Source organism: Gymnogyps californianus, chromosome 2, assembly GCF_018139145.2.
Source record: "Gymnogyps californianus isolate 813 chromosome 2, ASM1813914v2, whole genome shotgun sequence".
Taxonomy (NCBI): domain Eukaryota; kingdom Metazoa; phylum Chordata; class Aves; order Accipitriformes; family Cathartidae; genus Gymnogyps; species Gymnogyps californianus.
Window position 1 is genome coordinate 47,492,962 of NC_059472.1, and position 27,225 is coordinate 47,520,186.

Below are 27,225 nucleotides of genomic sequence, written 5' to 3' on the forward strand. Positions count from 1 at the left end.
AGTTCACTTGTCGGGTAACTTTGCAACAATTAAGTGTGGCCTGTCAGACAAAAGATTCACTTACCCTAAGATTTCTGCTTTTTAGATAGAGACAAAAAGGAAAGATTGTTGTTGGAGCAAACAGTAACTCTCTTTTTTTCCTATGCATTTATTTAAAAAAAAATGCATTGGACAAAAATTTTTAAAAATTCTAGTAGATTCAGAGGACAAAAACAACAATCAGTGTCTGCAGCAAGTCATTCCCAACTTAGTATTTATGTTCCTAAACTTTAGTCTGTCAGTGGTCAGCAAAGTGTATTAAATTAGCAGGAGAGTGGGTGTCTCTTGGGCATCACCGAACCTTTTCAGTGAACGTTACGGCGAGCTCTGCTGCAGTGAAAACTTGTACTCAGGGCCTTCTGCTAAGCGTGGCCGCATTGAGAAGGAAAAGATGAAACCCAAAATCTTCATGGCACTAAAGTGAATGGTAAGACTGGTTTTCAGGTACAGTATTAACAGAAAGTTTTTTCACATTCTTTCAAGTGTGCCTTGGACAATAGGTGTGCCTTAGAAGAGTCAGAAAAATCCATTCATAAAGCAACATTCCTATGTTCAGCATATTTTTGAACATATTTTGAACCTAAGAACTAAATAATTTCTTGGTCATAATTTGCAAGAGACCTCAGCATGCTTTAGGTTTTGACAAAATCCAGATATTCTTTTAGGTCTGTACTTTGCCCATAAGGAGAAGGATATTCCTGGTGGGTCAGAGGTCCAGCAGAAGTCTGATCTGCAGGACTTCGTCTGGTGGCTGTGAGAGCTCAGGTCCTTCCCCTGGCAGTGCTATAGGGTTAAGAGGAGATTCTGGATGCCTATTCACCTATACGTTGTGATGTTCATTAATTCATTTTATGTGATAAAAAAAACTCACAAAATTTCTCCGTCCAAAATAAATTTTACATTGTATCTTATAGCTTTCATCAAGTTCGTAGTTAAACTCCTGGATAATGATATTTTCTCTCTATTAAACATGTGTTGCTAATCATGGCTATCTTTGCAGTCAACTGCAGAAGCCAAAATCCATGGAGATAAGGAGTTTTCATATGACACTTTTGTTGCACTGAAATGCCTATCCAGGAGCGGGGAAGGTAATTGTCAAAGATCTCATCACATGTTCTCTGATGGCAAAACAGTTTCTTCAGTCACGGGCAAATGGATGCCTGCAGCATCAGTTCAGATTTGCAGACTGCAGCTAGATTCTCCATTACATTTTTGTTGGACACAACACTCCTTCAGATGCCTTTTTAGAAGAAAAAGGTTGCTAAGGACCATCCTGGTTTCTGAAGATTAAATTAAGTCTTAAGTGTTAACAAACAAAAGGTCTGCAACTGAAATGCTGATTGGGACAGTGTATTTATCTCTTTGTCTATCACCTTGAGGTTGGTATCTAAACCTCACTGCAATATTTTGTTTCTGCTGCAGGTTAATACAGCCACTTTTTCTAAGATTCTTGCTACTTGTTGTTTTGATGGTATCACTATGTGTTGGCCTCTAGTTTCTCAAATCCTTTGATGTAATGGGATTTGTGGATGTAAGTGAAATTCACCACCCATTCACCTGCTCTTGCTGGATCTGGGCTGGTCTTCTGGCTGTTTTTGTTTGCGCCTGAGTTCAGTGAGCAAATACCTGAAGTTTGATTTGGCTCTGCTGCGTTTAAGGTCAGCACTCAAGCAGGAGCGAGGCATCCCATGTCTGTGAGGTCCCTGGTCTGAAGAGCCACCTGGCTCGCTCCATACTCAAAGCCATGGTTATAGCCTATATTAAAAGAGAATTAATGATGCAGGTTTTTGGTTTTATTATAGCCCTGAGTTAAGAGGAAAGTATAGTTGGATAGTCTTTTTTTTTTTTTTTTCATTGATTGCCATGATCATCTGTATGGCTAAGATGCAGGTTTCTTTCTGATGTGTAACACTACACCGAATGCATTAAGAACCACAGGATTGCCACTTCATCATTGTATTCTTTCCGTTTCTTTGCATTCGCTAATGCAGAGAGGGGAGCTTTATTGCATTGTTTAAAAACTGGAAGAGTCTGGAGCAAACCTGTTGTTGGTGGGGCTTGTTTCCTTGCCAGCGTTGGTAGAATGAACTTCTACTAACTGCCCAGATAAGGAAAACCCATCAGTGCAAGATTGATGGATATGCTAATAAAGAAAAACAATGTACAAGAAGAGTATTTCTCATTCATGTGTTTTCCATTAACATGAGGCTCTGAAGGTTGCAAAAGGGCTTTGGGTGGGAGCGGTTGTCAGAAGTATTGAGGTCTGTTACTGTCTTTTCTACTGATTCCTTGTGAGCTGATAAACTCTGTTGGGCTCGGCATTTTGCCCTGTGTATTCACGGTTAGTTTAGACTATGGCCTAGTGACCTGAGTTTTAGAGCTGTTGCACATCTGCTGCTACCCTTGAAGTGAGTAGGATTTAGGTATGTTGATGGGTATTCAACATCTCTGAAAATGAAGCCACATAGTTCTCAAATTCCTAGGTTTCTGTGCCTGAAGGAAATGATACAAGTTTGAAAATGTTGCCTTTAAAATATACTTTGGTTTCCAGTCTTGTAAGTAGACAAAATAAATTTCACACCACATGGGGTACCCAGGAACTTAATTAAGGTGAATTAAGTGTTTTAAAATCTTTGCAGAACAGAAACTGCAAAGTGTGTGCAGAATAATAACAACACATGTACGTTCATCAATGAGAACTAGAGTTTTGGATTCTAGGTATAAGAAATGCTTTCAGGATAAGACATGGGTAAGTTTATTTCACCTTTTTGCAATGACATCAGCCGGCCTGGTCACGGTTAACATTATTTTAGCCTTCCCTGACCAGGACACACTACTGTTAATTGAACACAAGATGATCATAATAGCCTTGCTAGGGACACTGTGAACCACAGTATGTAACAGAATAGTATATTACACTGTGACATAAGGACTATGAAAAGAGAGTGTTTCAGATATAATGCAGAACGTTTCACATGGTAGTTTGGAGTCATCCAAATAGCAAACATGTAATAATGCAAGAAAGGGAGAAACTTTATCTTGCTAAGGTATTACACATATTTTTAAATCCTGCCTTCATTGTAGTGTTTCACTGAATTACATTTTTATTAATATTGGAAAAGTCTTCTCCATATAATCAGTGATCATTTCCATGTCTTTCATATTTTAGGATGTATTTTAAGATTTTAACAGTACTGCTCAGTGCAATTTGAAACACAAATATAATGTAATAAAGAATTTTATTTTTTTTCCCAAACCTAAAATGTAGTGATTCACACCAAAACTTAAAAAGCAGATTTGGCTTCAAGAAAACATGTCGGTTCAAAACATGCATATATTTAGTCACTGTATTATCTTTACTTGGTTCACTGGAAGAGCTCTCAATGTAGATGAATTAGATACTTTGAGTAAAAGAACGCATCTCTTCTTTGGCATGTGAGAGTTCCCTGTGCTTTTGGTAGAGACTGTGCTGGCTATTAAGTTCTTATTAAACGTTTATTAAGGGCTTCTGTTCATGCTACTTCCCATTTTAAACATGTAAAAATACTAAATATTTTTTAAACATTCCCATATAGCAGTGCTGCTCCTTCTCAAGAAACAGTAGCTTCTCAGATTGTTTAGCTGAAAAAGTAATGTTAAGGATAGTTGCAGCTGCCAAAGTCTGGAAACTCAGAGTTATATCTGACATTTCATTCTTCACCTTAACTATTGAGCCTTGGCCATTCATTGGTTTTTCACAGTGCTTTGGAGTTAGAAGGGAGTTTTACAGATGAAAGATGAAAATCAAAATAAACTCCTTTATCAAGTAAACCTTGCAAGGGCATTCTGAATTTTACAATACACAGGGAGTTGATTGTGATATAACATACAACACAAGAGGGTTGGAATAAACAATTTATTCTCTATCGTTAGGGATGGCCATGCATAACTGACTTATGGCTCTGGTTTGCTCTGCCACTTGTTACGTGTGCAGTCATCCCTAACTCATACCAAAAATAGTTTATCATACTCCTGTGTTGCATAGTTTTTATCAAATATTCTCTCATTAAAAACTTTGCCAGGGAGATGGAACATTTCAAGATGATGGTAATGCTTATGAAAGCTCTCCCCAGAGCTTGGTCTCACTGAGTGGAGTCTGTGCCGACAGTGATCATGAGACGGTTCCTGATATTCTGCACAGATACAGTCTGGTGGGCAGGTAACAGTCATCATTTGACAGTACATAGCAGGTTCAGTGCAGAGGGCAAAGGCTGGCTTGTCAGAAAGACTGAAGGACCGCAGGAGCTCTCCCCAAGTCAGGAGCAAAGCAGGGGAGTAGGACAGCGTGGGACAGTGTCGCTGCCTCCACGGAGTAGCTCCTGCCCCTGCAGTGAGGGTTTTGTTTCCTCCGCTGTCAATTCAGGACCTTCCCTGAGCCCTAAATCCATTTAAAAACAAACAAGGCCATCTGCCAGATAATTCCCTGGCCATCCTTGTGATAGATGTATCTGCAGTCTGTAGTTGTCTTTTGGATAGCCATTTGAAAGGTTTTGTTCCTAAGCATCGTGTGGATCAAGCCTTCAGCTGCGTGCTCCCCTCCTGAAGGAGGTTCCTTTTGGGTAGTGCGTGTCTACAGCACAACCTAGTTCATTTTGCCCGGTCTTCTCAAGAGAGGATGCAGTCCTGATACAAATGTAAATTCGTGGGTCCCCAACACTCATTCTAGGTAGTAGTTGGAGCTAAGCCACTGGTGTGCCTCAGTAGTAAAGCACCCGCTGCCAGAGTGCACTGCTGAGATTGGAGGTCCTGGGTGGCAGTTTGACCCCGCTGCGTGCAGTTGTGGTGGTGGGCCTTGGTTCATTGCATTCTGCACCTTTCTTGGCCAGGAGTGTTTGCTGCAGACTGACACACAGATTGCTACAGTGATGTTGTCATGCTTGGAAAAATGTTGGTGTTTGGCAAGGGTGCTTTCCATCAAATGCATGGTCCCCCTTGCACATTCATTCGTATCGATGCATTTTTTCCAGGCTACGTCACCTTCCTACTTCATGGGAACATTTTGAGTGTAGACCTTTATTTCAGCATTATCACACCCAAGCTTAGTATAACTGATGAAAGTTCAATTATATGCGAAGTGACTATTAAAGCATCAGGGCTCATCTGGGGGTCTGGGCCTCCCCTCCCCTTTTCACTTACAATTGTGCTAAATCCCTTAATGTTGCAAAGAAATCGTACATTCATCAGGTGGAGCGTTGGAGGCCAGGGTGCAGATAACCGCTTTTACTGCATATGAGACATTGCAGTCCTGTTCTTAAGAACTGCCAGGCAGATTGGGAATCACGGTCACGGTTAATAGCAGCGAATTGCCAGCTCTTGATGGGTGGGTAGTCACTCCTTTCAGTGGTTGCCCCCTGGGGGAGAAGGTAGAAAAACAGAGGGAGGGAATTAGAGTGACTTTGCACAGTTGAGCAGGTTCATGCCGCTGGATCAGTGGCAAGCATTGGCAGGGCTCCACTCTGGGGAGGCTCACAACAACATCACAGTCTCATTTTTACCAATTGGTGTTGCTATAGCCAGTGGTGCACAGGGGGAGAGCAAAGAGAAGGGGGGGAGCTGGGGGGGAGAGCGAAAGCAAGAGTCTGGACTAAATTAAACAAACAAAAGTGCTTGTAAGTACCATTTAACCCATAACCATTAGCCCAGTGCTGCTAATTGTACTAAGCTATATATCTGAAGTTCAGTGTGTGATTAAAGAGTTGGCTCACAAACTCTCTGCATAACCTTAATTTTTTCAAGGTTCTTTGAGTGTAGAATGGCTTATAATAATGATTTTGACTAATACGATTTTTGACATGCAACTTTAATGCTTAACCTTAGTACAACTCCAGAGCATTTCATGTGTATTCAGCTGTAAAGAGTGATGATTTAAAGGGATAATATAAGAAAAAGGTCGTTCTAGAATGAACCTCTAACAAATTGCATAAAGGAAGCTTATTATTCCATGAGTAGAGAGATAGGCAGCTTTTCTGATCATTTTTCTGCTTGGTTCAAAAAATTGTTGAGACATGATTGGGGAAGGAAACACAAAAAATGAAACAGAAAACTGCAAGCAGTGAACATTCTTTTGATGGTTATGATTTTGTTGCCACTAAAAATACTCCTCAGTAATGTGGTTGTTCATCTTTCCTCTTGTTTTGGGTGAAGAATTCGTTCCAATAAGAAAATGCTGTTATTGGTTGGAGGATTGCCTCCCGGACCTGACCGGCTACCCAGCAATTTGGTTCAGTATTATGATGATGAAAAGAAAACGTGGAAAATACTGACAAGTAAGTGGTTTATTTTTGTACAGTTGTCTTGATGAATTTAAAAACATGGTTAATCAAATTAGACACTTTATTGATTTGTTTCTCTTCAGAGATTTGTTTATGTATCACAAGGGGCTTCACAATGGAGCAATAAATTGAGATTGCAGAAGATGCTAATTTTATAATAGGATAGGCCTAAATTAACATTGGCTTAAAATCATTCCAGTAAGTTTTTTAAGTAAACTTGTAAGTCTTTCATACTGCAACATGAATACATGCATATTTATGTACATATGAATGAAATATAGTTTAAGAAGAAAAAAAAGGCAATGTTTGAGACAGTTTTCTCAGAGTCAGGTCCCTGGTGAGCCGTAGTACTAGAGCACACCTGTGATTCTTTTTTGCATTTTCATTTCCTTCTTCCAGCTTTATCTGTTGTCCACAATCATTAAAGAAAGGTTTCCTCTGTACTGCTCTGCATCCATTGCTGAGAGAAGCATTGGTGGAATATATCCGCTACAATAAACAGTGCACGGAGGCTCCTATCACAAAATTCTTTCCCACCTTCTTTTAAAGGTTGATTGTGTTTTAGAGTAAGTATTTTGCCTTGAGCATCGAGATTTGGAACTTATTGTTATGTTGGTTGCGATTCCCAGTCTGACTTGGTCATGGAATCAAATCATAGCTTCTTGAGTGCAGCAGGCTGTGTGTGCATTAGTCCCCTTGTGGCTAAACTGGCTGCATTGGTCAATAAAACTAAATTTTAACTGTCAAAATTGCCCAAAGCAGTATAGATAAAATAATAAATGAGCAATTTTGATCCATAAATCAAAGCCATACTTCTAAAACTGGACAACTGGTAAAACCTGGATTTCCTAATAGACCTGCTTTTTTTCCCCAGTAAAATACATTTTACAGAATTCTGTTCTTCATCCCTTAGCCAAAGCCTTTTAATGGGGTACACCCACATTAATATTATATGCACAGGTTAGGATGAAAAAGCATTAAAAAGACCGCTATGATGCAGGACTTGAAATAATGCCTTTGCAAATTGCTTTCTTCCATGGAAAATTTAGGAACCTTTCTCAAAGTGCTGCAACATAAAGACTGCTTAGGTATAGATGCCCTGGACTAATAGTTGAGGGTATTGTATAAGAATGGCAATTACAAAAGGTCGTATGAACTGTACATTAGAAAAGTCTACAGCACTCGGGAACATACTATGCTTCACATTTTTCAGAATAATGAGGTATGATACTCACCTCTGTATGCTACTTCTAAGAAAATTCTGAAGATGGTAAGTCAGTGAAAAATTAGTGATATTACATAAGGCAGAAGTGTTCAGGTTTTTTGAATTTGTTGTGTCTAATCCAGTGACTCACCAGGAGAGGCAGGATAAATGGATCTCTTGCTTCAAGTTCTGAACTCTCCACTGAATTAAAGTAAAAAACTTTATTCCAAATCTTACCTATCTGTAGATACGTCAGATTTTGTAAGAATGAAATTTACTTAGTCTTGGTTACTTACATTGTGATACTCTTTCCTAGACTGTGGGAAACTGGACCCAGAGGCATGATACCTAAATGCTCTGGTTAGAAGTCCATCGCTAGTATTTGAATAACACCACCATCTATCGTGGTGTTGAGAGATGTTTCTGAATAATTTTATGTAATTTTATCACAAGAATGTAGTTTTTTCTGTGTTACCTCTAACAAATAGTAAACAAAAATTCTCTTTCCATTCTGGTTAATGCATGTAACCTTCTGTGCTGTGATTAAAAGATAACGCATCTGTTACAGTCTTAGCTAGCTCATGTTCAAGCACTTGGTGCTCAGCACTGGGAGTCCTGAAGGTCCCAGGATCTGTCTTAGTGTCAGCTGAGACAATGGCTGTCAAATACACAGCCCTCTTGTGACATGAGTAATCCTGTTCTTAGAAAACCTGCTGGAAAAGGATGCCCTCTTGGCCTGGACTACTGTTCAAGGAACACAGAGGAGAATGCTTGTCTTTTCATACTGAAAAAGATTGAATGTTAACAAGCATGATTTCTTAGCAAATAATGTTGCTACTCACCAAATGGTAACAGTAATTGTTTTTAAAAAAAAAGTTGAAATAAGAGTTTCAAGTATCCCCTGCTTTATTTTCAACTTAATATAAGAGAGGATGGGAAGTGGAGACAAGTTGGAGTAAAACTTTTGTCCTGTCCTTTCCATAAACACTGAAGGACTCCACAGCATAGGAGTGCAGGGACTTGAAGAACTGTGACTGAGCAGTTTTAGGGAAGACCACAAACTAGTCACCTTATAACATGGTGATAGTTCAGTGCAGTCATGGTGTTGTATCAACATACTATGACATTTACGGTATGTGGGAATTTAAGAACATTATTCTATCTTTATTTTTCATGTACTTTTTGCAATTTAGGAAGAAGTACATTTATTTCCTTCCTTTACCCTTTTACCTCTCTCCCAGTCCACAGTTTCGGAAAATAATTGGTCTGTTTATTCTTATCAGAGTTGTACAATCAGCAGCGAAGGAGGAAGATTTTTTTTTCTGTTTCTTTTTCACTTGTTTAGACAATGCTGTCAGTCCTGAGGTTGCAGTTCACCCCCAACTCATCAGTGCAAATGAGGATTTTGCTCCCTAGTGAACAAGGACAGAGCAAAAGCCGTGTCCTGCTCATGAGGTTCTGTGATGGGAAGAATCTCAGTCCTTGTAGTCTGGTATTTTAGGGTGTTCTATCTTACTATTGCCTTAGGTGTATTTGATTTCCTCCTGTACTAGCAAACGTTTACAAAGTCTTTTCTTTAACCTTCTGCCCTCCAGTAGACTCCCACAGACGCCAACAAAAAGCCAGGTTTTGCACTTAGAGGCTTACTGATCCAATGTAAATGTGCACAGAAATTCCCCTTTCCCTCCTGCGAACCCATCTACGTTACTCGTTTACTGCTCTCTGTGCCGGTGGCATTTGCGGGTAGGGAAGGTGGGAAAGAAGCTTGCAAACACTTAGTCCTGGGTGCAGTGGCAGGGCCATTGAGGAGGAGATGGATGAGAGGAGACTGAACCTCCTCTTGTCACCCTCCACTGAGAGGAGCCCCAGAAATTACTCAGCAGGGCCTGCAAAGCCATTTGAGAGGGAGCTGCTTGCCTGTTGCCTTTTTCCTCTCAGCATGGAGAGTGGCTGTTGCAACCACGCAGTTGCTTAGGGCTCTGTGTCCCACTTTGTGTGATGCATAAGGAACAGGAGAAGATCAACCATCAGAAACTACTGACTCCGTGTAAGCTGTGGCGCCGCAGTTGGAGCTATGAAGACAGTTGCAGGTGGAACAGCACAAGCTATCGAGTATGACAGCTCAGCAGAGTAGCAATCTCATTTTGTTCCTGTGACAAGACTAGATCTATTGGCAGGGGATACTGCCCACCTCTCTCTGCCTGGCTACCCAAAGCACCAAATGCATCAGTACTAATGGGAGTAATTCTAAAGGTATCAGGAAAACAACTTGCCTTGTTCATAGATCCAGAAGAGGAGGGGAAGCATGCACCCATTTCCAATTTTTAATGTCATCATCTATAGGCAAGAACGCTATGGCTCAAGGGATTGGTAGATTTTTCACAGTCTAGTATTACTGTGTATTCTTCCTGTCTGATATTTCTCAGAGAGTTATTTTTTCTATGTTGGCAACAAAGAATAGAGACAGAATAAAGAAAAAAAAAAAGGAGAAAGTAAGTGTCATTTTACAAACATTTTCTGCCACCTAATTTTACTTGATGTGGGCACAATCCTAATCTGAGATCCATGATGTGCACGTTGCTGTTTAATTTGAAACAGTACTTACTGCGCAGTCGTGCCTGAGCAAAGTAGAGGCTTTTATAGAGTGTATGGCAAAGTACAGCGAACAGATCTTCACTGCATGGTTTCTTTTCAGGCTTGCCTACATGTGCACAAAGAGCAGTTCATTTTTTAACTGGGTACTACCTATGTCACGTAGCAGCAACAGGCTACCACTGCCCAGTGACACAAACTGAACGGTTGATGGGTGTTTGACAGACCTTAGTAACAGCAAAAGTTCTGCTCTATTAATGGGGTTTCATTATTCCACAATATTTCGCAGTCTCCATAACTACTTAGTGGATGTGGGGCAGTGGGGGGGGTCTCTGTGTCACCACCTCATGCCTCACTGCTCAGAACCAGCAACTGCTGCTTTGGTTTTAATTACCAGCTACGGTCCTGCCAGGAGTCCTTGTTTAATCCTAGAACTCCTTTGGTTGTTTGTTTTAACTGCAATATTTAAGAGTAATTAAACTTTAAGGAACTGAAACAATGTTTTGTTTGTTAGAATTATTCTATAATAATTGCAAGTTTCAAAATCCAGAGCCTATAAAGATTTTTTGTGTTCGGAATTGCATAGCTCTCCCAAAAACCCTACTGCTAAGGCAATGATGTATTACTTTCACTTTCATTATATGTTTTTAATCAGAGCGTGACTTCACACTAGACAAAGCGATGCTTTATGCATGGTCTCCCTTGTTTTTTGCTAAAATCTTTTGACATGATTAATTTTACTTTAATGCTTTTGTCTTGTTGTAATGGTAAGGATGATGGGTATAAACCAGGGCAAAAAATACATGCTTTTCTGTCATAATGCCTCTAAGCATTTAAAAAATATATTAAATGAAAGAAAAAAATATCACAAGAGACTGATCCAACTGGAATTAAATTTCTTGCTACGTGAACAGAGAATGCAAGAAATAAATAAAAATGATGCAGTCATTGTTTTAGGGTTTTTTTTTTTTCCCATAGCAATGTATCCATCTGTCTGATTAGAAGCGATGAGTAGGAGAGAAATTGTGTCTTACAGATTTCTAGGTATACAGCAAATTCTCCTTTCAATGCAAAATTCCTTTTTGTCTAAAGCACAAAAGGGTAAAATATTGGAAATATTACTGAACTCTTACATGGCACGTTCCATCCATGTGAAGCTGCAGCTGCAGCAGATCTTTCTTTCATATTGGTACTTTGTTTTTCAATAAGATGCTAATTGTAACATTCCTTAACCACCCTAGTTAACCACATCATCTGCGTAAACCATGGAGAGGATTCAGTGAGCAAATACATGTGTGGGCAATAATGCATTTATGTTTAGGGATTGCACTAGGTTTGGATTTTAATCCAATGTAAAAGCCAACATCATTGTCCAATGAGAAGTATGACAGAAGTGATATATTTGGATAGGAAAGACAGGGAAATGTCCAGAAGGTCACCAGACTGGAGAGTTTAGTCAGGATGACCAGCACCTCATTTCTGGTTACCTCTTTTCCTAGTTATCCCTTAGTCTTATTTTAGTTATCTTGACCTTCCTGGCCTTAAGTCTGCTGTGTTTGGTCAATGTGTAAGGACAAACAATGAATCAGGCGCTTTGATTTCCTTCTCCATCCTTCTCCTTCATGCCAGCAGCAATCACACAATATCAAGGAGTTGTCATTTATTTGTCTTCTTCTGACTCACTGATCATAACAAGCAGCCGGTAACCTTTTCATCCTTGATGCTCTGATAAAGGCAGTCCGCCTTCTCCTTCCTTCCCCAGGTTGGCTGTGCTTTCATTTTTACATGAGGCAATCTCCACTGCAGGTAGTCTGGTCTGAATACAACATCTTTTTATTTCGGTCATTTTTACTCTTTAAATTTCCCTTGAATATGTTCTGTGACAGTACAGCCTCTTGTACAGCAGTCCTCCATCTTCAGTAACAACGTTTTGAATGTCAGCCAGCACTTAGGCATACTGGTGGTTCTAGAAACCCTTTCAGCATCATTATTTATGTATTTTATCCACAGGGAAGTCAAGTAAAAGGAAGGTGGCATGGTTTGCTTCATGTCATAGGCAGCATCAGAGAACCTGGGTCATTCCACTCCCCAGCCTACATCGTTTCTGCTGGAATAGGTTATATTTCTTTATTCTCTGTTTTCTTTGGCAATTCTGTGGTGCTCAGCTGTTATCAGCCTTTCCTATACAGAAAGATACTTTGTCCTTCCTGGGCAAATTAATAACAAAACTCCTGTTCCTCTTTTTCTGAAATGACTTTGGGGTCACTAAGAGTTTCTCGGTCCTTCATGCACTGGAGTGCTTTATCCAGTTTTCTCTTTTCCAGGTTGGTTACGTAGAAGACAAACAGTATGATTTATATGCTCACGTCAGAGGTTCTTGGGAGAAATTTTCAAAGGCTTAAGTGTCAACTTAAGTACCACTAGATGCCTAGCACATATTGTGCCTTTGGAAACGTTACGTCTTTGAAGTAAATAAATTCATCCACTGTAGAGCTTTTACTTTTTAGAAGAATGATAGTGTGTTAGAAGCAAAGGTTTCCTCCTTCAATTTACCCCCAATCAATTGGTAACTGAATAAAAGAAGTGCTGTTTGCAAAAAGTGAGTCGAGTCAGATGGACGGGTTCTCTTGACATAGGCCACTTATAATTTCTTCCCCTTTTTTTGTCACTTGTGAGAATAGTGCACACTTATGTTCATCAAAAATGTGTCTTGATGAACACTTCCTGGCAGCCCTGATAAATTTCATCTCTCTTACTCCATTTATCCAGCAGTCGGGGATGCTGCGGCTTCTGCTTCAGTGCTGTGTCGAGGATGGTTTCAGCACTGCACTGAAAAGCTTGAGCAAGCATTGGCATATTGCTAAGGCAGAAGTCTTTATATTATCCACTAGACAGATTTAATAAATGTGGTAGATGTATGTAGAAGTTGTACAAGTACATGTACACGTATGCACATGCTTATATGTATGCTCCTTCTTAAAGACACTGATTGCACTAAAAGCTAATTTTAAACACAAATTCCATTTCTATTTTACATCCTTATATTTAGATCCTTTTAAAAGGTTCAAAACCAGGAAAATCTGGTGACAAAAGAAGAGAGATTCATAACAGAAAAGTTGACTGATTGGTATGACTATCCAACTTCAAGTCTGGATTTAGGAGATTAATTCAAGGTGGTCAGACACACTGCCAATAAGCTACATGTTTTACACATACAAGGAAGTGAGAATATAGAAGTGAGAAACAGAAATATAGTGAGAAGAGGTTTTTTTACATGTAACATACCAGAGGTTAGCCACAACTCCCATTCTGAGGATGATACATGGGAATTCAACCATGCAAGTGCCATTAATGGTGCACGCCTGCGTATCTAAGAGCAAGACAGAGCTCTAAGAATGAGTGAAAATGTAGCATGTTCTCACAATGAATGCTGTATTTGTGCATTAAATATTATTTCCTTCTGCACTACCATTTGAGATAACTTTCAAGAAATGTCAGCTCGCCTTCTGCGCGTTTTTCTTTTTGATTGCAATGTTGTTAGCTTCTGCTTTTACACAGGTGTTACTTGACTGTGTGTATTTTTTGTGATAACCTCTGTACTCTGTGCCTTATTTGTAAGTGTGGCGTATTGTAGATTCTGGGTAGCTTTCTCTTCCTGTATTCCCAATCCCTTTATATCTTGTTACGCTGTGTCTTTGAAACGGCCTGTCTTATCACTGCATTCAGTCTGTTAGTGCTGAAGCCCTCAACAGTCTTTCAGCTTCTCTTGGCTACTTTCTGCCCTTTGTTGTGGACTTGTGAACACCCACCCCTCTGGAAACCAGGCTGTTGATTTTCTTCCGCATATACAAAGATGCCTGAATCTACTCACCTTCATCTCAGAAACAACACTGGCAAACAATTACTCAGGTAGAGTCCAGAAGTGTTACACAAATGTCCTGTTCCCTGCCTGTGCTCAGCCAGGACCGTTTGTGGTTGAAAACCTGAGTGGGACAAGAGAACAGGACACAACCCCGTTCCAAGACATCCTTAGGCAGGGCATTGAGACAGTGCAGAGCTGAGCCGTGGGTGGCTCCAAGTAAGAAGGTGGCAGGTGTAAGGCAGATGAGTTGTCAGATGATCTGTGCCATTTCCACAGCAGATGCTCATGTCAGGCTTCTGCGGAGATGTCCTACAAAGAAAGCTGCTGGTTCCTGGAGATGCCACTCCCTGCTATATCCTTGCAAGTACATCAGAACCTTTGACTCAAAACCTTCCTCCTGGATCACAGAACTTAACTTTTTCTACCTCATCTTTCAACTTGAGTTATGTATCTTTACAGATGGCTTGAGGATGACAGTTCCATTTTGCAGCAACTTCTACAGCTTTGTTCCAAGGCAGAACGAAAAATTCCTTCAAATGTTTTTGCAAAACCAGAGTTGTATCAGAACGTCCCTTCTCATCTCAGCGTCTCTTGTGGGTTGGGGAAGAGGCAGGCAGTTGAGATTCGAGTCCCTGCTTTGCTTAAGTCAGAGTACAATTTTTCAACTTACGAATCCCTCATGTATGTCCCAATGGGTATTTCACAGCACCACCAAAGAAGGTTTTGTCCAGCTTTGCAAGGCTAACTGCAAACCAGAAACTGCGTAGCTACAAATAACAAGTTGCTATGACTTCACCGGTAGAGCCAGGTGAGCAGCAGAGCATAGATACTTGGGCTTAATGCAGCCCTAGAGGATCTGCAACATTTCGGGTCATCTCAGCCTACGGGCATTATCTGTCTGCTATGAACACACATATCCTGGTCCAGTAGGAACTGGGAGCTGTGTTGTCCTGTCTTCTGTCCAAAGCAAGTGTCCCACCTGGCTAGATACAGATTTCAGTAAAGTCACATAATTCCTAGTGAAAGGAAATACCACCAAAAATATTCTCACCAGATCTGTTTGTGTAGGTCCCTTAATACTGTTTGGCCACTGTCTCTAAAAAATCAGCTGTCTGGAATAACTTCCACGCAAAATTATGCAGTGTTGTGTGAATTTAGTGCTCGCTGCAAACATGGCTTTCTGTTTCTTAGATGATTTCAGGTAAAATTTATGTGTTTATTCTTATCTAGTTGCTCTGGGATTTATGTAGCATTAATGGGAGCTAGGCATGTATGGAGATGAAAATGAACTCTGGTGTGTTTCTGGTTGCTTACTTGAGAAAGCATTCCCTTTTTTCAGTATCTAATGTGACATTTTATTTATATACAAATGGGTTGCAAACAGGATGGCAAAGCACCGCTAGCTGGGCAAAATGTAATCATAAAAAACTCTCACAGAAATCCTCAGACTCTTTTGAGAAATTGATACATGGTTTATAAATTTTCTCCTCTCAAATGTTCTTAAAACAAAAGGCAGTTTCCTTCCAAGAAGTGTTTTGTACACAATTACTTGCAATACGGATTTCAGAAGCCTGCCTTAGTTTTCTCAGTTTTGTAAGTACTGTTAATGGCAAGAGGTGCACATTTTGCATCCTCAACTTTATTTGCTGTTGTATGTCCTTATTGCATTGTAGTGGCACATTGTTTGTAGAAAGTCATTCTCTTTTCAATTTTCCTCTGTTTTCTCACGGCTTGATTAAGTTCCTTTCTCCCTTCCCCATCCCTTCCCCCTTCCCTACTGGCTCCCCTACTCCCGTAGCTTCCCTCTGTTTAAGACAGAAATAAAATTTATTACGGACTTGAGAGGGTTTTTTTCTAAGCTTTCTGTCTCATACCAGGTGTTGTATGAGCTACTGCTTTCATTTAACTGAATGCTGGAGTAAGTATCTGCAGGAACAGACTAATAAGTCTTTACAGGGATGGGGTTTGGTATGTTGTTTTGTCATATTTATATATTGTGATTCTACTCCCAAATGGAGATTGTGCTACTATAGGGTATGCAACTGCAGAATGACTGTTCATACCGAGAAAAAAAGTGTTAACAAATTGAATAGTAATGAATTAACCTGCAGAAAAAGCATTTTGCCCTAGTACACAGAAACCCTGCATAACTAGAGCATATAATTTTAAATGAAGCAGGCTCTAGGAATGCCTCAATGGGTGTGATGTCGACAGTAGCTCATAATTCATGGATATGAATTATGGCTGAATATCAGGAAAAAACTTCCTGACATTGAGATCTATTAGGTTGTGGAATAATCTCCCATGGGAAATGGCGGAAATCCCATTGCTTAAGATCAGACTGAGCACTAGAAAAGGGACAAATCCTGGCCTGGCCTCAATCTTCTAGGGCAAATGAATTAATTGTTTTAACATATGCCTTCCCGTCAATCTAGACAAGTGATGTCTTCTGGTATTAGCCAGGCAGGAGCAACAAAGGCAGCTGTAGTACGAGCTACCCTGCCTTGCCCCATGACTGTGCCCCCTCTGCTTGTGAATAGATCACCCCCAGGGGTAAAAAAAAGGGGTTACTTGGAGCCCCTCCAGAGCTGTCCTGGAGAATCGCTGTGCTGGCTTCTCGGGAGCTGCGGCTTGGGACCTGAGGCTCCCTGCTCGGCTTGCAGCTCTGCTGCCGGGCGGTTCACACCCACCCTCCGCACGTGGTGCAGGATGCCTCTGGTCCTCCACCTCGGTCTCCTCCAGTGCTGCCCTAAGACTCCTACTGCTCTTGTGAGTTACCTTAAATTAATGTGCGTGAAGGGGTGCGAGGTGCTGTGACAGTCTCCCAGAGCGGTCTCTTTGTAACAGGACACCAAGGCAGGGTGTAGAATGCAGTAAGTCATGTCACAAGAGTGTTTGAGGGTGCAAGGCCTAATCAGGTGGTGTCGGTGGACTAGGTAGGGTGAGTGGCAAAAGCCCAATGTGGGGTTGTCTTGTCCGTAGCATCTGCAGGGACCCGTGTGTGAAGTAAGCCGGGCTGTATTTTTGGCACGGAGGGGGGTGGCTGGTTTCCAGCTGCGATGCCCCGAGCTAAGCTGCATCTGAGTGAACTGCACGTGAGGGCTGAGGTGTGGGAGCGAGCCTGGCACCCCGGCCGTTTGGCGTGAGAGATCCCAGCTCAGGATCCTTGGGAGCTGGTGAGAGGGACCACGAAAGGGAATCGGGATCTTCTCCACAGTGTGAACGTCTGTTTTCCGTGAACCGGGTAAGCCTACCCGGACGCTCACTGAGCTCAGCAAACACCCAGAGCTTCCAGTGGCTGATGCGAGCCTGTCACTTTCAGTAACAAATTATCTGTGGCTGAATCATTTTAAAATTTCCCATTTTGTTACAGCTAGATAATGTATTTAATGCACACAAGTTAGCTTTAATTTAGGGGGAAAAAAGCCTTCAACTCTGAGATGGCTGCAGCTAAAACTATTAAATCAATCTTGTTTCCTTGTGAGTATAAACTAGATAAATGCAAGTGAAGTGACAGTTTTGCAATGATGACAATAACCAGCACCTTAATGTATACGGGTAGGCCAATGCTTTGAGTTCTGACTATTTAAAAAAAAAAGAAAAAACAAACAAGAAAAAAAAGGACAAAGAGAAAAAAAAGGTTTGACTCCAAAACTTGAAACTAGGAGATGGTAAATGCTCCTCCCTGGGTTAAGTAGGAAAGGAAAAATTGAGAGAGAGATGCGCTTGCATCACTTTCAGGTGGGGAGGCTTGGCAAATTATGTTATTAGAAATCATTAAAATAGATTTAAATAGAATTACCATGATAAGTGATGTAAGAGCCATGTTTCTTCTCTTTCCCTCACTCCCCCCCAGTTTTACACGCAGAAGAACAGACTGTATGGCTCCAATCTGTACTCACCAGCAGCTGCTTGCTTGCTGGTCAAGAATTACAGCTGCTGTATGTGCACAGCCTTAACAAACATATATACCATATGTAAAAGATACTTTTCTGATTGAAATGACATGAAAGGAATGTCAAAGAGCTGCCAGATCAGAAAGAAAGAACCAGATTTTTTTTTTCCTTGACAAATCATTAAAGACTAACAAAAAAGAAGTCCAATTAAAGGTCATGGAGCAGTCTTCTGCCCTCATGCATGTGAAAGGCATTGTGCAGGCATAACTAAGGCAGAATTTGACTCCCAAATTAACTCATTTGCTGGATGCAAAACTGAAAGAAAATCCTTATGACCAGCTTGTAAGTGTATATAATGAAAAATTACAACAGCAGAAAAATGTGTTTGTATCATATCTCTAATTCAGCAAAGTATTAATCACACTGATGTTCAGCAGTGTGTTTAAATGCATGCTTAAGTACTTTACTAAGTACTGCCTGTGAACAACTCTATATGATGGTGCATTAACATAGGACAGAGTTTATCTGTATACTCTCTCCAGAGAACGACAATTATTTTAAGCACTGTGGCAGCCAGTAGCACAGAGCTGGATGATCTGTGGTGTCCAAATCCCAGCCTTCTGGCTAGTCGCCGTGCAGTCCTTGTCTCCCAGCTGCATTACCACTAATGTCTGCACAAGCTTGTTTAAACTTCGTTTTATTCAGCAGAATCACAACTGCCGGAATCAGCTGGGCATTTACTGGCTCCCATTAACTTCAGCTCCAGGAAAGAAAGATATGTCCAGGGCAGAGGTGTCCCATGTAAGGGCTTACACAGTGCTCAAGCCTCCAACTTAAGTCTTGTTAACGTGCAGGGTGTTTCAGGGGCTTTCTGCACTGGGGCACATTTCACCCAGCAAGGTTGGAGCCACTGTCCTCCTGTCAGCTCTCGGGCTGTCTCCAGCGCAGGTCCAAGAAATGATCATTTCAGCACTCAGAAGTTTGATTTTTCTTAACTGCAAAGATTTACAACAGCAATAAAGCCCTGACATAGCGTCCCTTTTCCTGAAGCCATGATTTGGCTTCACTCCAGCTGCCTGATTTTAACAGCCTAGCCACCTCTTGGGAGAGGCAGAGCTGCCATGGAAAGGGGTTTCCCCCCAGGTAAAACAGCGCTGGCGCCCACCTGAAGCAGTTGCAGTCACTTGAGGGCTTTCATTTGAAACTTTCAATATTGGAAAATAATTCATTGTCCTCAGAGAAAATAACTGGTTCCTTAGAGAAAAGTCCTCTGGCTTTACATGGCACAAAAAAGTAGATTTCAACAGGAATGAAGATACATCTTTAAATAATAGAAGAATTTGCTTGAATAATGTTAAACTCGCTGTTTCAGGAGAAAATGTTTTTATACAGAAAACTTCTATTGATCTATCACCTTCTATTGATTTTCACAAAAAAAATTCCTCCAGGGCTGACCATTTAACCGTACGATACCACGGTTATTTTCCTCTGCTTCTGAAGTCACTAATTACCTTTTTGCAGTATGCAAAATGTGTTCTTGAGAGCTCTGCGTTTCCACTGACGCTCAGAGGCTTTGTGGGGTGCTGTGGGGGTTACGTAGCAGCGGGGTGCTGGAGCTGCCTGTGGGTGCACAGCCGGGGACGGAAAGCCTCTTCCTCTGCACAGAAGCAAGGCTGTAGAGGTAGCACCAAAGTACTGGAAGACTAATGATTGTGCACCAATTCTGGGTGTAAGGAACCCCATGGAGGGTGCAGGCAGGGTGAAGAAGTGGCTGATTTTGGTTGCTTGCGTTCGCTGGGGGTTGTGTAGTTGGACAAGGAGGGCAGAGACCAGAGCTGCCCACTGAATCTGCAGCTGGAATTCGTCCTGGGTGGGCTCCAGAGGCTGGTGCGAAAATGTCATGCAAGTGTCACAGGAAAAAACCACAAGCAAAGGAGAGTCTGGGCTATTAGAGGTAAGAAAAGTGAACTGTGTGGACCAAATTCATACCACTCCATGAAATCTATGGATGAAATCTATTATAAATTTAATGTCCGTTCTACTTAAAAATGATTTGTGGTTGTCCACTGGAGCAACCCACAGACAGATACTAAAAATCTGGAAAGAAGTGTTTGATTTACCCAGTTGTTGATCATTTCTATATGCCTTTTTAACGTGTTGTTTCCTGGCACCAGTGGATACAGCACCTGCTGAACTCATGCCCCGGACCAACTGGGACCTTTAAAACAAAAGAGAACCTGAGAGTACACCAGTTGGGGTTAAGTCAGTAGCATGAAGTTAGTTCAGGTATCGCTATACCGTACCGTAACAATTTCGGTACTCACAGTTCTACCCTGGGACTGTCCCCTCAGAGCGCAACAGTAATACTGCCGTTTGTCATGTGTCTAAATAAAGCCTGAGTACCTAATTCTGATTATTTAAAGGAAGTTGCTGCAGAGTTACATTAGCAGTGTTGCCAACAATTTTATCTCTGATCTTGCACATTTAGTATACTAAGACAAAGCTTTGTGATTGAACTGATAACTCTTTAAATGGGAGGTTTTGATCTTATGGTTGAAAATTAAAAGTAAATTGAAAGTAAATTGAAGAAAGTAAATTGAAGGGGCATCAAGCATATATAGTGTCTTGGATTTAGTGGTCTGGATTGTAATTTTTGAAAATGTTTTGGGTTATCAGCACTCGTGCTGTAGAGTAGGGAGCAAATGACTAAGCCTACAAGATTTGTAATGTGATTTGAAGACAAGATTTTTGCAAAAATGCTTAGTATTCATGTTTATCAAAACTATGTTTATACACCCTGGTACTGCAATAGGAATGAATGTATTTGTGAACCTCCAGTGACATGGATCTCGGCAAGCGTCCCAAACAGGTTTTTGTAATCGCTCAGAGGTTCTACATATTGCAGAACACCAAAAAGTACTTCGTTATGTCAGAAAACAAAACAAATCAGAGGACTTATCATTTGAAAGCCTACATACAGCTGATCATATGGAGCTGTCTTTGCAGACTCGATGTCTAAAATTCGGCTTTAGGGGCTCTACAGAATTTTAACGAAGGTATTTCTCTAATAAGAACGCCACACTGCTGCTTGTGATATGTATACTCAGTGCAAAATTCCAGTGTTTTTGTGCTGTGTAAATAAGGTACACTGGCATAAGGAGTAGGCTGATTTCACCAGCTCGTTTTGCAGGTAGTTGCTATTATTGTTTGTCATCTGTGGAATTGTTTTGAGTCTAAGTCTTTTGTAATTTTGTTATGGTCAAAGGACTGCAAGAGGTCCAGCTCATCTACTTTTCTCCAAGGTAGCACCCACTAGTTGAGCCACAATACCTGCTAGTGCTCATGTTCCTAGGTGGTTACAAATGTAAGGTAAAATGTGCTCTTTTAAACAATCTAATCAGCGCTTTAAGGTAGTTTAAGCTAGTGGCTTTTTCTAATTGTAAGAGACTAGAAGCAATTACTGCAGCCCAGCTGATAAGTGGTGACTTTCACAAGCACAGTGCTAAACCAAAGCAATTGTGTTGATCATCTGTTTGTGCTCTGTAGTATGAATCAGTGGTAACCTAATTTGTGTAAAAACACATTTATTTTAGCCAGATGTGGATCAGCAGTGTCCATATGAGCATATATGATCAAATGCACTGCATTTGGGATTATATTCTGTCTTTATGAATTTATAGGAAGACTGCAAACTCCTCAGACAGGATTGGTCTGTATTAATGTCCGGTAATGATGCACTGCGCATTTTGTCAGTGTTTTTGCAATGAATTAAAAAAAGAACTCCTCAAGTGCACTTGTTTACTTTATTTTCTTTGTGTTTCTTTTTCTGCCTCATTTTTTTCATCTGTTCCTCTTTGTGAAAATCCAGATTCATCAGGAATGAAGATTGAGTTGAGTTTTCACCTGCAGGGTATGTGACACAAATCTGTCTGCCCATGCTCATCTCTCAGTTCACAGCCGAGATGTAATCCTGCCTAGTCAAGTGCTGCATTGCCACTTGGGTGTACCCCTGCGTGTGGCTCTTTCAAAATGGCTTTTGAGACACTAGCAGGGATATAGGCCTGTGCAGCACTGGCTGTGACAGGCTGCAAAATGCAAATTATCCCGTTGCTGGGGTAAAGAGGAGAACTGAGGGTATGTTTACCCCTGTAAGTACTGCTGCCCCGTGTTAGGAGCATCCCCAGCAGCTGCCCTCAGGTAGTCTCCCTCTGCTGAGTGGGAGGAGGACTTTCTCTACCCATGCCAGACAAGCAAAAGAAAAGACTGACTTCAAAATGATCCTGGCTTTTTGCTCTCCTTCTCTTGGCCATGGAGAAGAAGAGGAGTCTGCAGGAGCTTACAAGACTGGGCTGGCTCATGAGAAGGTGCTGTGTAGGGGATCTAGGATATCTGTATTTTTGTGGGAGGCTGGAAGAAGCTGGATGTTGGGAAGGAGTGCTTGGTTGTATTTTATATACAGGTTTAATAATAAGTAGTGTTACTGGGATGGATGATGCCTTGAGAGGGACAGTTCTTGTAAGCAATTGGGAAAGAGTGGGAGAAGGTGTAATTCAGCAGCGGTGTGTATGCAGGTAAATACCAGTCCCTTTGCACGTTCCTGATGGAACAGGCACACTTGAGCTTCTGCATGCCTTTCCCAAAAAATCGTTCTTTAGGGAGATGAGAAGAGAGCTGTAATCTGGTCACTTCTATGTGGTTCAGTTTGGGATTAACCTTGAGTAAAGCACTGTATTTCCATTGGAAAGGAGTGACTATTTTAGAAAATATTCTTTTTTTTCCTTTAATTCTGTAGGTTATTTTTTTGCATCACAGTTTCCTCACGTCCTCTTTCCCCTTCCTTACCCCTGTAATGAGGAAGCACGCTCTTTGTCAAAAGCGAGCATGTTGTTTTACCCAGCTTCCAGATCATTATTAAGAGAGAGAAGGAGAGAGATTTGGCGGCGTATTGGCGGGGAAGGGAACTGTGCCTGCTATATTTCACTGGGACTGGCGCGTGGAGTAGAAAAGCAGATGTGTGTGGACTGCCAGAGAAATTGCTGACTGATCCTCGCGCAGTCTGGGTTCGGGGAGCTGAGACAAGACGAGGCAAAGCAGGTATGACTGATAACTGTGCCAAAGCCTGAGCACCCGCCGTGCTCATTGCAGGCAGCGGGAGCCGGGGGGGCTCAGCATCCGCCAGGATTGATGCGCCGAGCGTTCGCTGGGGTTTGTGTACTCCGTTTGATTTCTTCCCTTTCACGCCGAACACGAGGAACAAGCAGAAGTTAACTGCTTGGGAGGAAGCTGGCTATGTCTTTTTTTGTGCTGCGTTTCACCTCTTTGTTTTTTGGTTGGCTGCAAAACCTGAAGCCAAAAGATGATTGAAATGCCTCTCCCGGGGGAGGGGGGAGCCGAGCACACCGCACCCCATCTAGTGGCTTAGCCTCAAACTGCCGGCGAGAAGGAAATGCGGCAGGAGGAGGAGGAGGAGGAGGAGGGCTCCTGCAACTCCTGCCAGGGGCTCGGCAGACTTCGAACTCCACAGCACCTACGTGGGTGATTCGGAGATGCTGAAGCAGCTGCAGGATAAGGAAGGCGTTAGCTGCCTGTCAGACCAGGGTGGATCACACACAAGGGATTTGCACCAAGCTTGAAAAGAGCGTTAGACAGACGGCAATACCAAGCCCTCCGGAGTTAGGAAATGTGAGAATTAAGCTGCTTCTGCAACCTTAATTTGGACTCTGTTTGCATAAGCATTATGATACAATCTCTAATGATATCACACACTATTCTTTGTCACATGTCAGTGCACAGAAAGGACCATGCTGAATTTCTGCTCACAGTATTTCTTCTCTGTTGTTCAGCAAGTAGATCCCGTCTGTCACACGCTACTGAAATCTTCTTCTGAAAACAGAATTTTTTCACAAGGTTTCCTTCACAGACTTCACAACAACAGGGGCCAACTGCTTCATTGGCATTCATTGTGGTATTTTTGCACCATCCTCTTTGTGAGGAGCATAGTCTGTCATTGTTCCCATTTTGCAGATGAGGAACAGAGGTGCAATGAGGTTAAAGTCAAAAGTATCCTTTATTTTGGGGTGCCCATTTCAAGACCCCTTAGACCATGCTTTCCAGACTGCCCCTCCCACCTACTTCACTTACAGCAGTGAGCACAGAGCGCTGTTGTGTATCAGGCACAGGGATCAGATAAGGTTCTCCAAAAATGAAGCACATGTGATTAGTGTTCTCAGAACAGGGGAAACAGGTAGCTGTGGAAAAATTAGCTTAAGGGACTAGTCTAGCACCACAGTAAAATCGTGTGGCAAAGGCAGGGACCGGATCCTATCCTCCAGCTCAGGGCACAGCTGCCTTAGCTCTGAGAAATCCCATCTGCTTCTGCAGCCCCCAGCCTCTCCCAACACACTTTCCAGAAGTGGAGCAACCTCTTGCAGTCAGAGGTCTTGTTCACTGTTACCTGCTTCATTCATAGGGTGGCTTCATCGCCTGCACGGTGGCTGTGGCCATATGGTAAGTGAAGCTGTTGCTGTTGTTTCAAGTTCCTTTCCACCCAAACCCTATCCCATGGTCTTGTCTCCTCCTTCATGTCAGCGCTGGAACTCACTTGACTCCTGGGTGAGCCTGCTCAGAGCATTAAACCAAAATGAAAATATACTCCCTTGTTTTCTGGGTTATTTTTCCACCAGATTATTGCTTTGAAAGGGCTCACTGAGGGGTGCCGAGGAGAGACTCTGCTGGCACAAAGAGGGGCCTGGATTGCCTGGGCTGTGAGAGGGACAGGGTCACAGCAACTCTGGGTTAGACCATTTAAATGGTTTGGTATCGTGTGCTGAGGCTGTAGTTTCACAACCACAATAAGTTGATGCAAGTTGGCGCTGCTGCTGACACATCAGTCCTTCCCTTCTTCTCATGGCCTCACTGTCCTGCTCGCTCCAATTTGTGAGGCCGGGCAGGAAAGCTTAGTGGGGAACCGATCTGGGTTAAATTGAATGCACCTTAAAAAAATAGTGTGGTTTCTTGCTTGTTTATTGCTTGGCTGCATGCATGCATCAGCCATCGCAAGGAGTGATGGGACCTGGGACAAGAAAAGGCAGAAATGTTTCTTGCAGTGGCAGCTTCTGCAGGTCTCAGGTGTTCATGGGACTGAACCTTCAGCAAGATGGACAATTAGGAAGTATCACAGTTAGCTGTTTAAGGACCATACCAGCACAAATAAACAGAGAGGTGCCAGGGGACATGTGCACTGCAGCCTCTCATAATAGCAGTCCATAACTTCTGAACGCCCCACATTTCCTCGGCATTTTCGTAGACTTGGAGGTGAAACTGCCTTTTCAAGGTATGCTGAGAAATGGCGCGTCACGTAGGCTGGCTTTGTAGATCTGCTGTACGCATCTCTGCCTTTTGAATTCAGGCGGTTGCTGGTGGCAGTGGAGGCTATGTGTCCTGGGAACCAGGGGGTGTAAACAGCACAAGTTTCCACATGTGCTGACAGCGGAGGAGTGTGAAGAGTGCAGGATGTGGGGCTCTGGATCAGTATGTGCTACTGTGTTCGCAGATTTTGCCATCTCCTCCTCCAGGCCCAGTCCTTTCTGCCACGTCCCACCTGACCTGACCTGACCCGACCCATCCCTGTCTGTTCATTTCAGTTTCATTCCCTTCTTGAATTCAGTCTCCACCAGAACCTGGTCCAAGCCACAGTTACTAGTACAGCGAGTCCCAGTTTCGTTCATGCAGGCTCTGTGTCTCAGGCCTCGCTTCCCTTCACTTAGCTAACTGAAAATGATACTTTCATGAACAATACTGTTTGCAAAATTAACTTCTTCAACAAAAAATGCAAGCCAGTTGAGGATACTTAGTTATGTATATTTTAAGTATGTGGGATTGATCACAACAACTTTAATTTACTCTACTGTACACATCGAATCCTGCAGTACCAGCATGGCCAGTGATTTAAATTAACCTGACCTTTCATCCTGTTTGTCAGCAGTCCATGACCATGCACTAGTGTGTGATTTGTGAATTATTTGTGATTCTGTGTGAACATGGTTCAGCCATGAATTTTAACACTGCTTGATTTAAATAGCTGCTGCTTGTGCTATGATACTCAGCTTGGTATTCAGTTTTGAGAAACATGGTTTTGCTTCTGGTTCCTGACTGGATGCTTTCTAAATCCACAAAAAGTTTTTGAGGAGACAGAACAAAATTTCTGGTATGAGTGCTCATATGTAGTGAATTTTTCTGATCGTTATGATTAGGCATTACAAGACATTTTTCATAGCAGTTTTTCTGAAAATATTAAACAGTAATGTTATTATAGAAAGCAGAAGAAAATTAACATAAATTTAGTCCAAATCTATTAATGGATTTTTTTCAGATATACATTCTCATTTCATCTTCTGTGTATAGATTTACAAAGTAAGTGGTCTGTGCCAATTTTACATAAGTATGTGGTTTTGCTGTCCAGGTCAAATTTCTTTCCCTGAATTTGAAAATTGTCTGTGGATCTGCCATTTCCCTTCCTTGGGAATCCATCTGTGGGGAGAGGTCCAGGAGAGCAACATTTCTGCCTGGTTTCTGTTGGAGAAACCAGTCTTCCGTGTTACCTAATTTATGTGGATTGATTCCTGTGTTTCCTTCTGTATTTGTTTGCCTAGTGGTTAGTACGTTTTAGAGTGGGCTCTTATTGTCCATCCTGAGCAAAAAGAATATCATAAATTATATTTAATTCTGTCCATCATGGAAAAAGTGTCAACAGTAAGACACTCATTTCCTGGTACTTGGAACGACCATTTTGGTGGTGATGAGAATGTTAAGCTCTGCCAGGGCATCTCCAAGTGCCTTTTTTTTTTCTCAGGGTGCTGGTAGGGACATGCAGAATCAGAGTAAAGTCTGGGCTGCAGTCCTCGCTCAGACAGCAACATTCCTGCCTATGGATATGTGTCAGGGCATGGTGGGGCTGGTGGCTCCATGAGAACAGGCCTCAACACGGGTCCAAAGTCCATCCAGGAGACGAGGCGAAAGACGGAACTGGAGACGTGCTGCAGTGTACCTCCATGGGGTCCATCCAGGCCAGGTCTGGGTGCCTAGGCCTGAGCTGAAATGGTGCTCCTGCGCCCATGGGCAAGTGGTGTTGGGGGAGACCCCAGGCTGGTCAGGGCCATTGGTCAGGTGCCCTCAGCACCCTGACAGTATGTTGTCTGAGTGGCCTGTCCATTAAAGACTAACTCAGAGCCTTCTTGCCGTCCCTAGCAGGGACTCCTGAGCTTTCTTTAGGCAGCCTAGGTACATTAACATAATACTACATGGACATTTCTGCTTCTGCAT

The 27,225-nt window shown here is 42.1% G+C and overlaps 1 protein-coding gene across 1 annotated transcript in view; it reads left to right on the forward strand.

Annotated features, from left to right (window-relative positions):
* The window catches only part of KLHL14 (kelch like family member 14), a 60,382-nt gene that overhangs the window by 10,196 nt on the left and 22,961 nt on the right, over nt 1-27,225 (forward strand). The window contains exon 2 of the mRNA XM_050892496.1: nt 6,223-6,344. Coding sequence (XP_050748453.1) covers nt 6,223-6,344 — 122 coding nt within the window. The remainder of the gene's footprint in view (nt 1-6,222; nt 6,345-27,225) is intronic.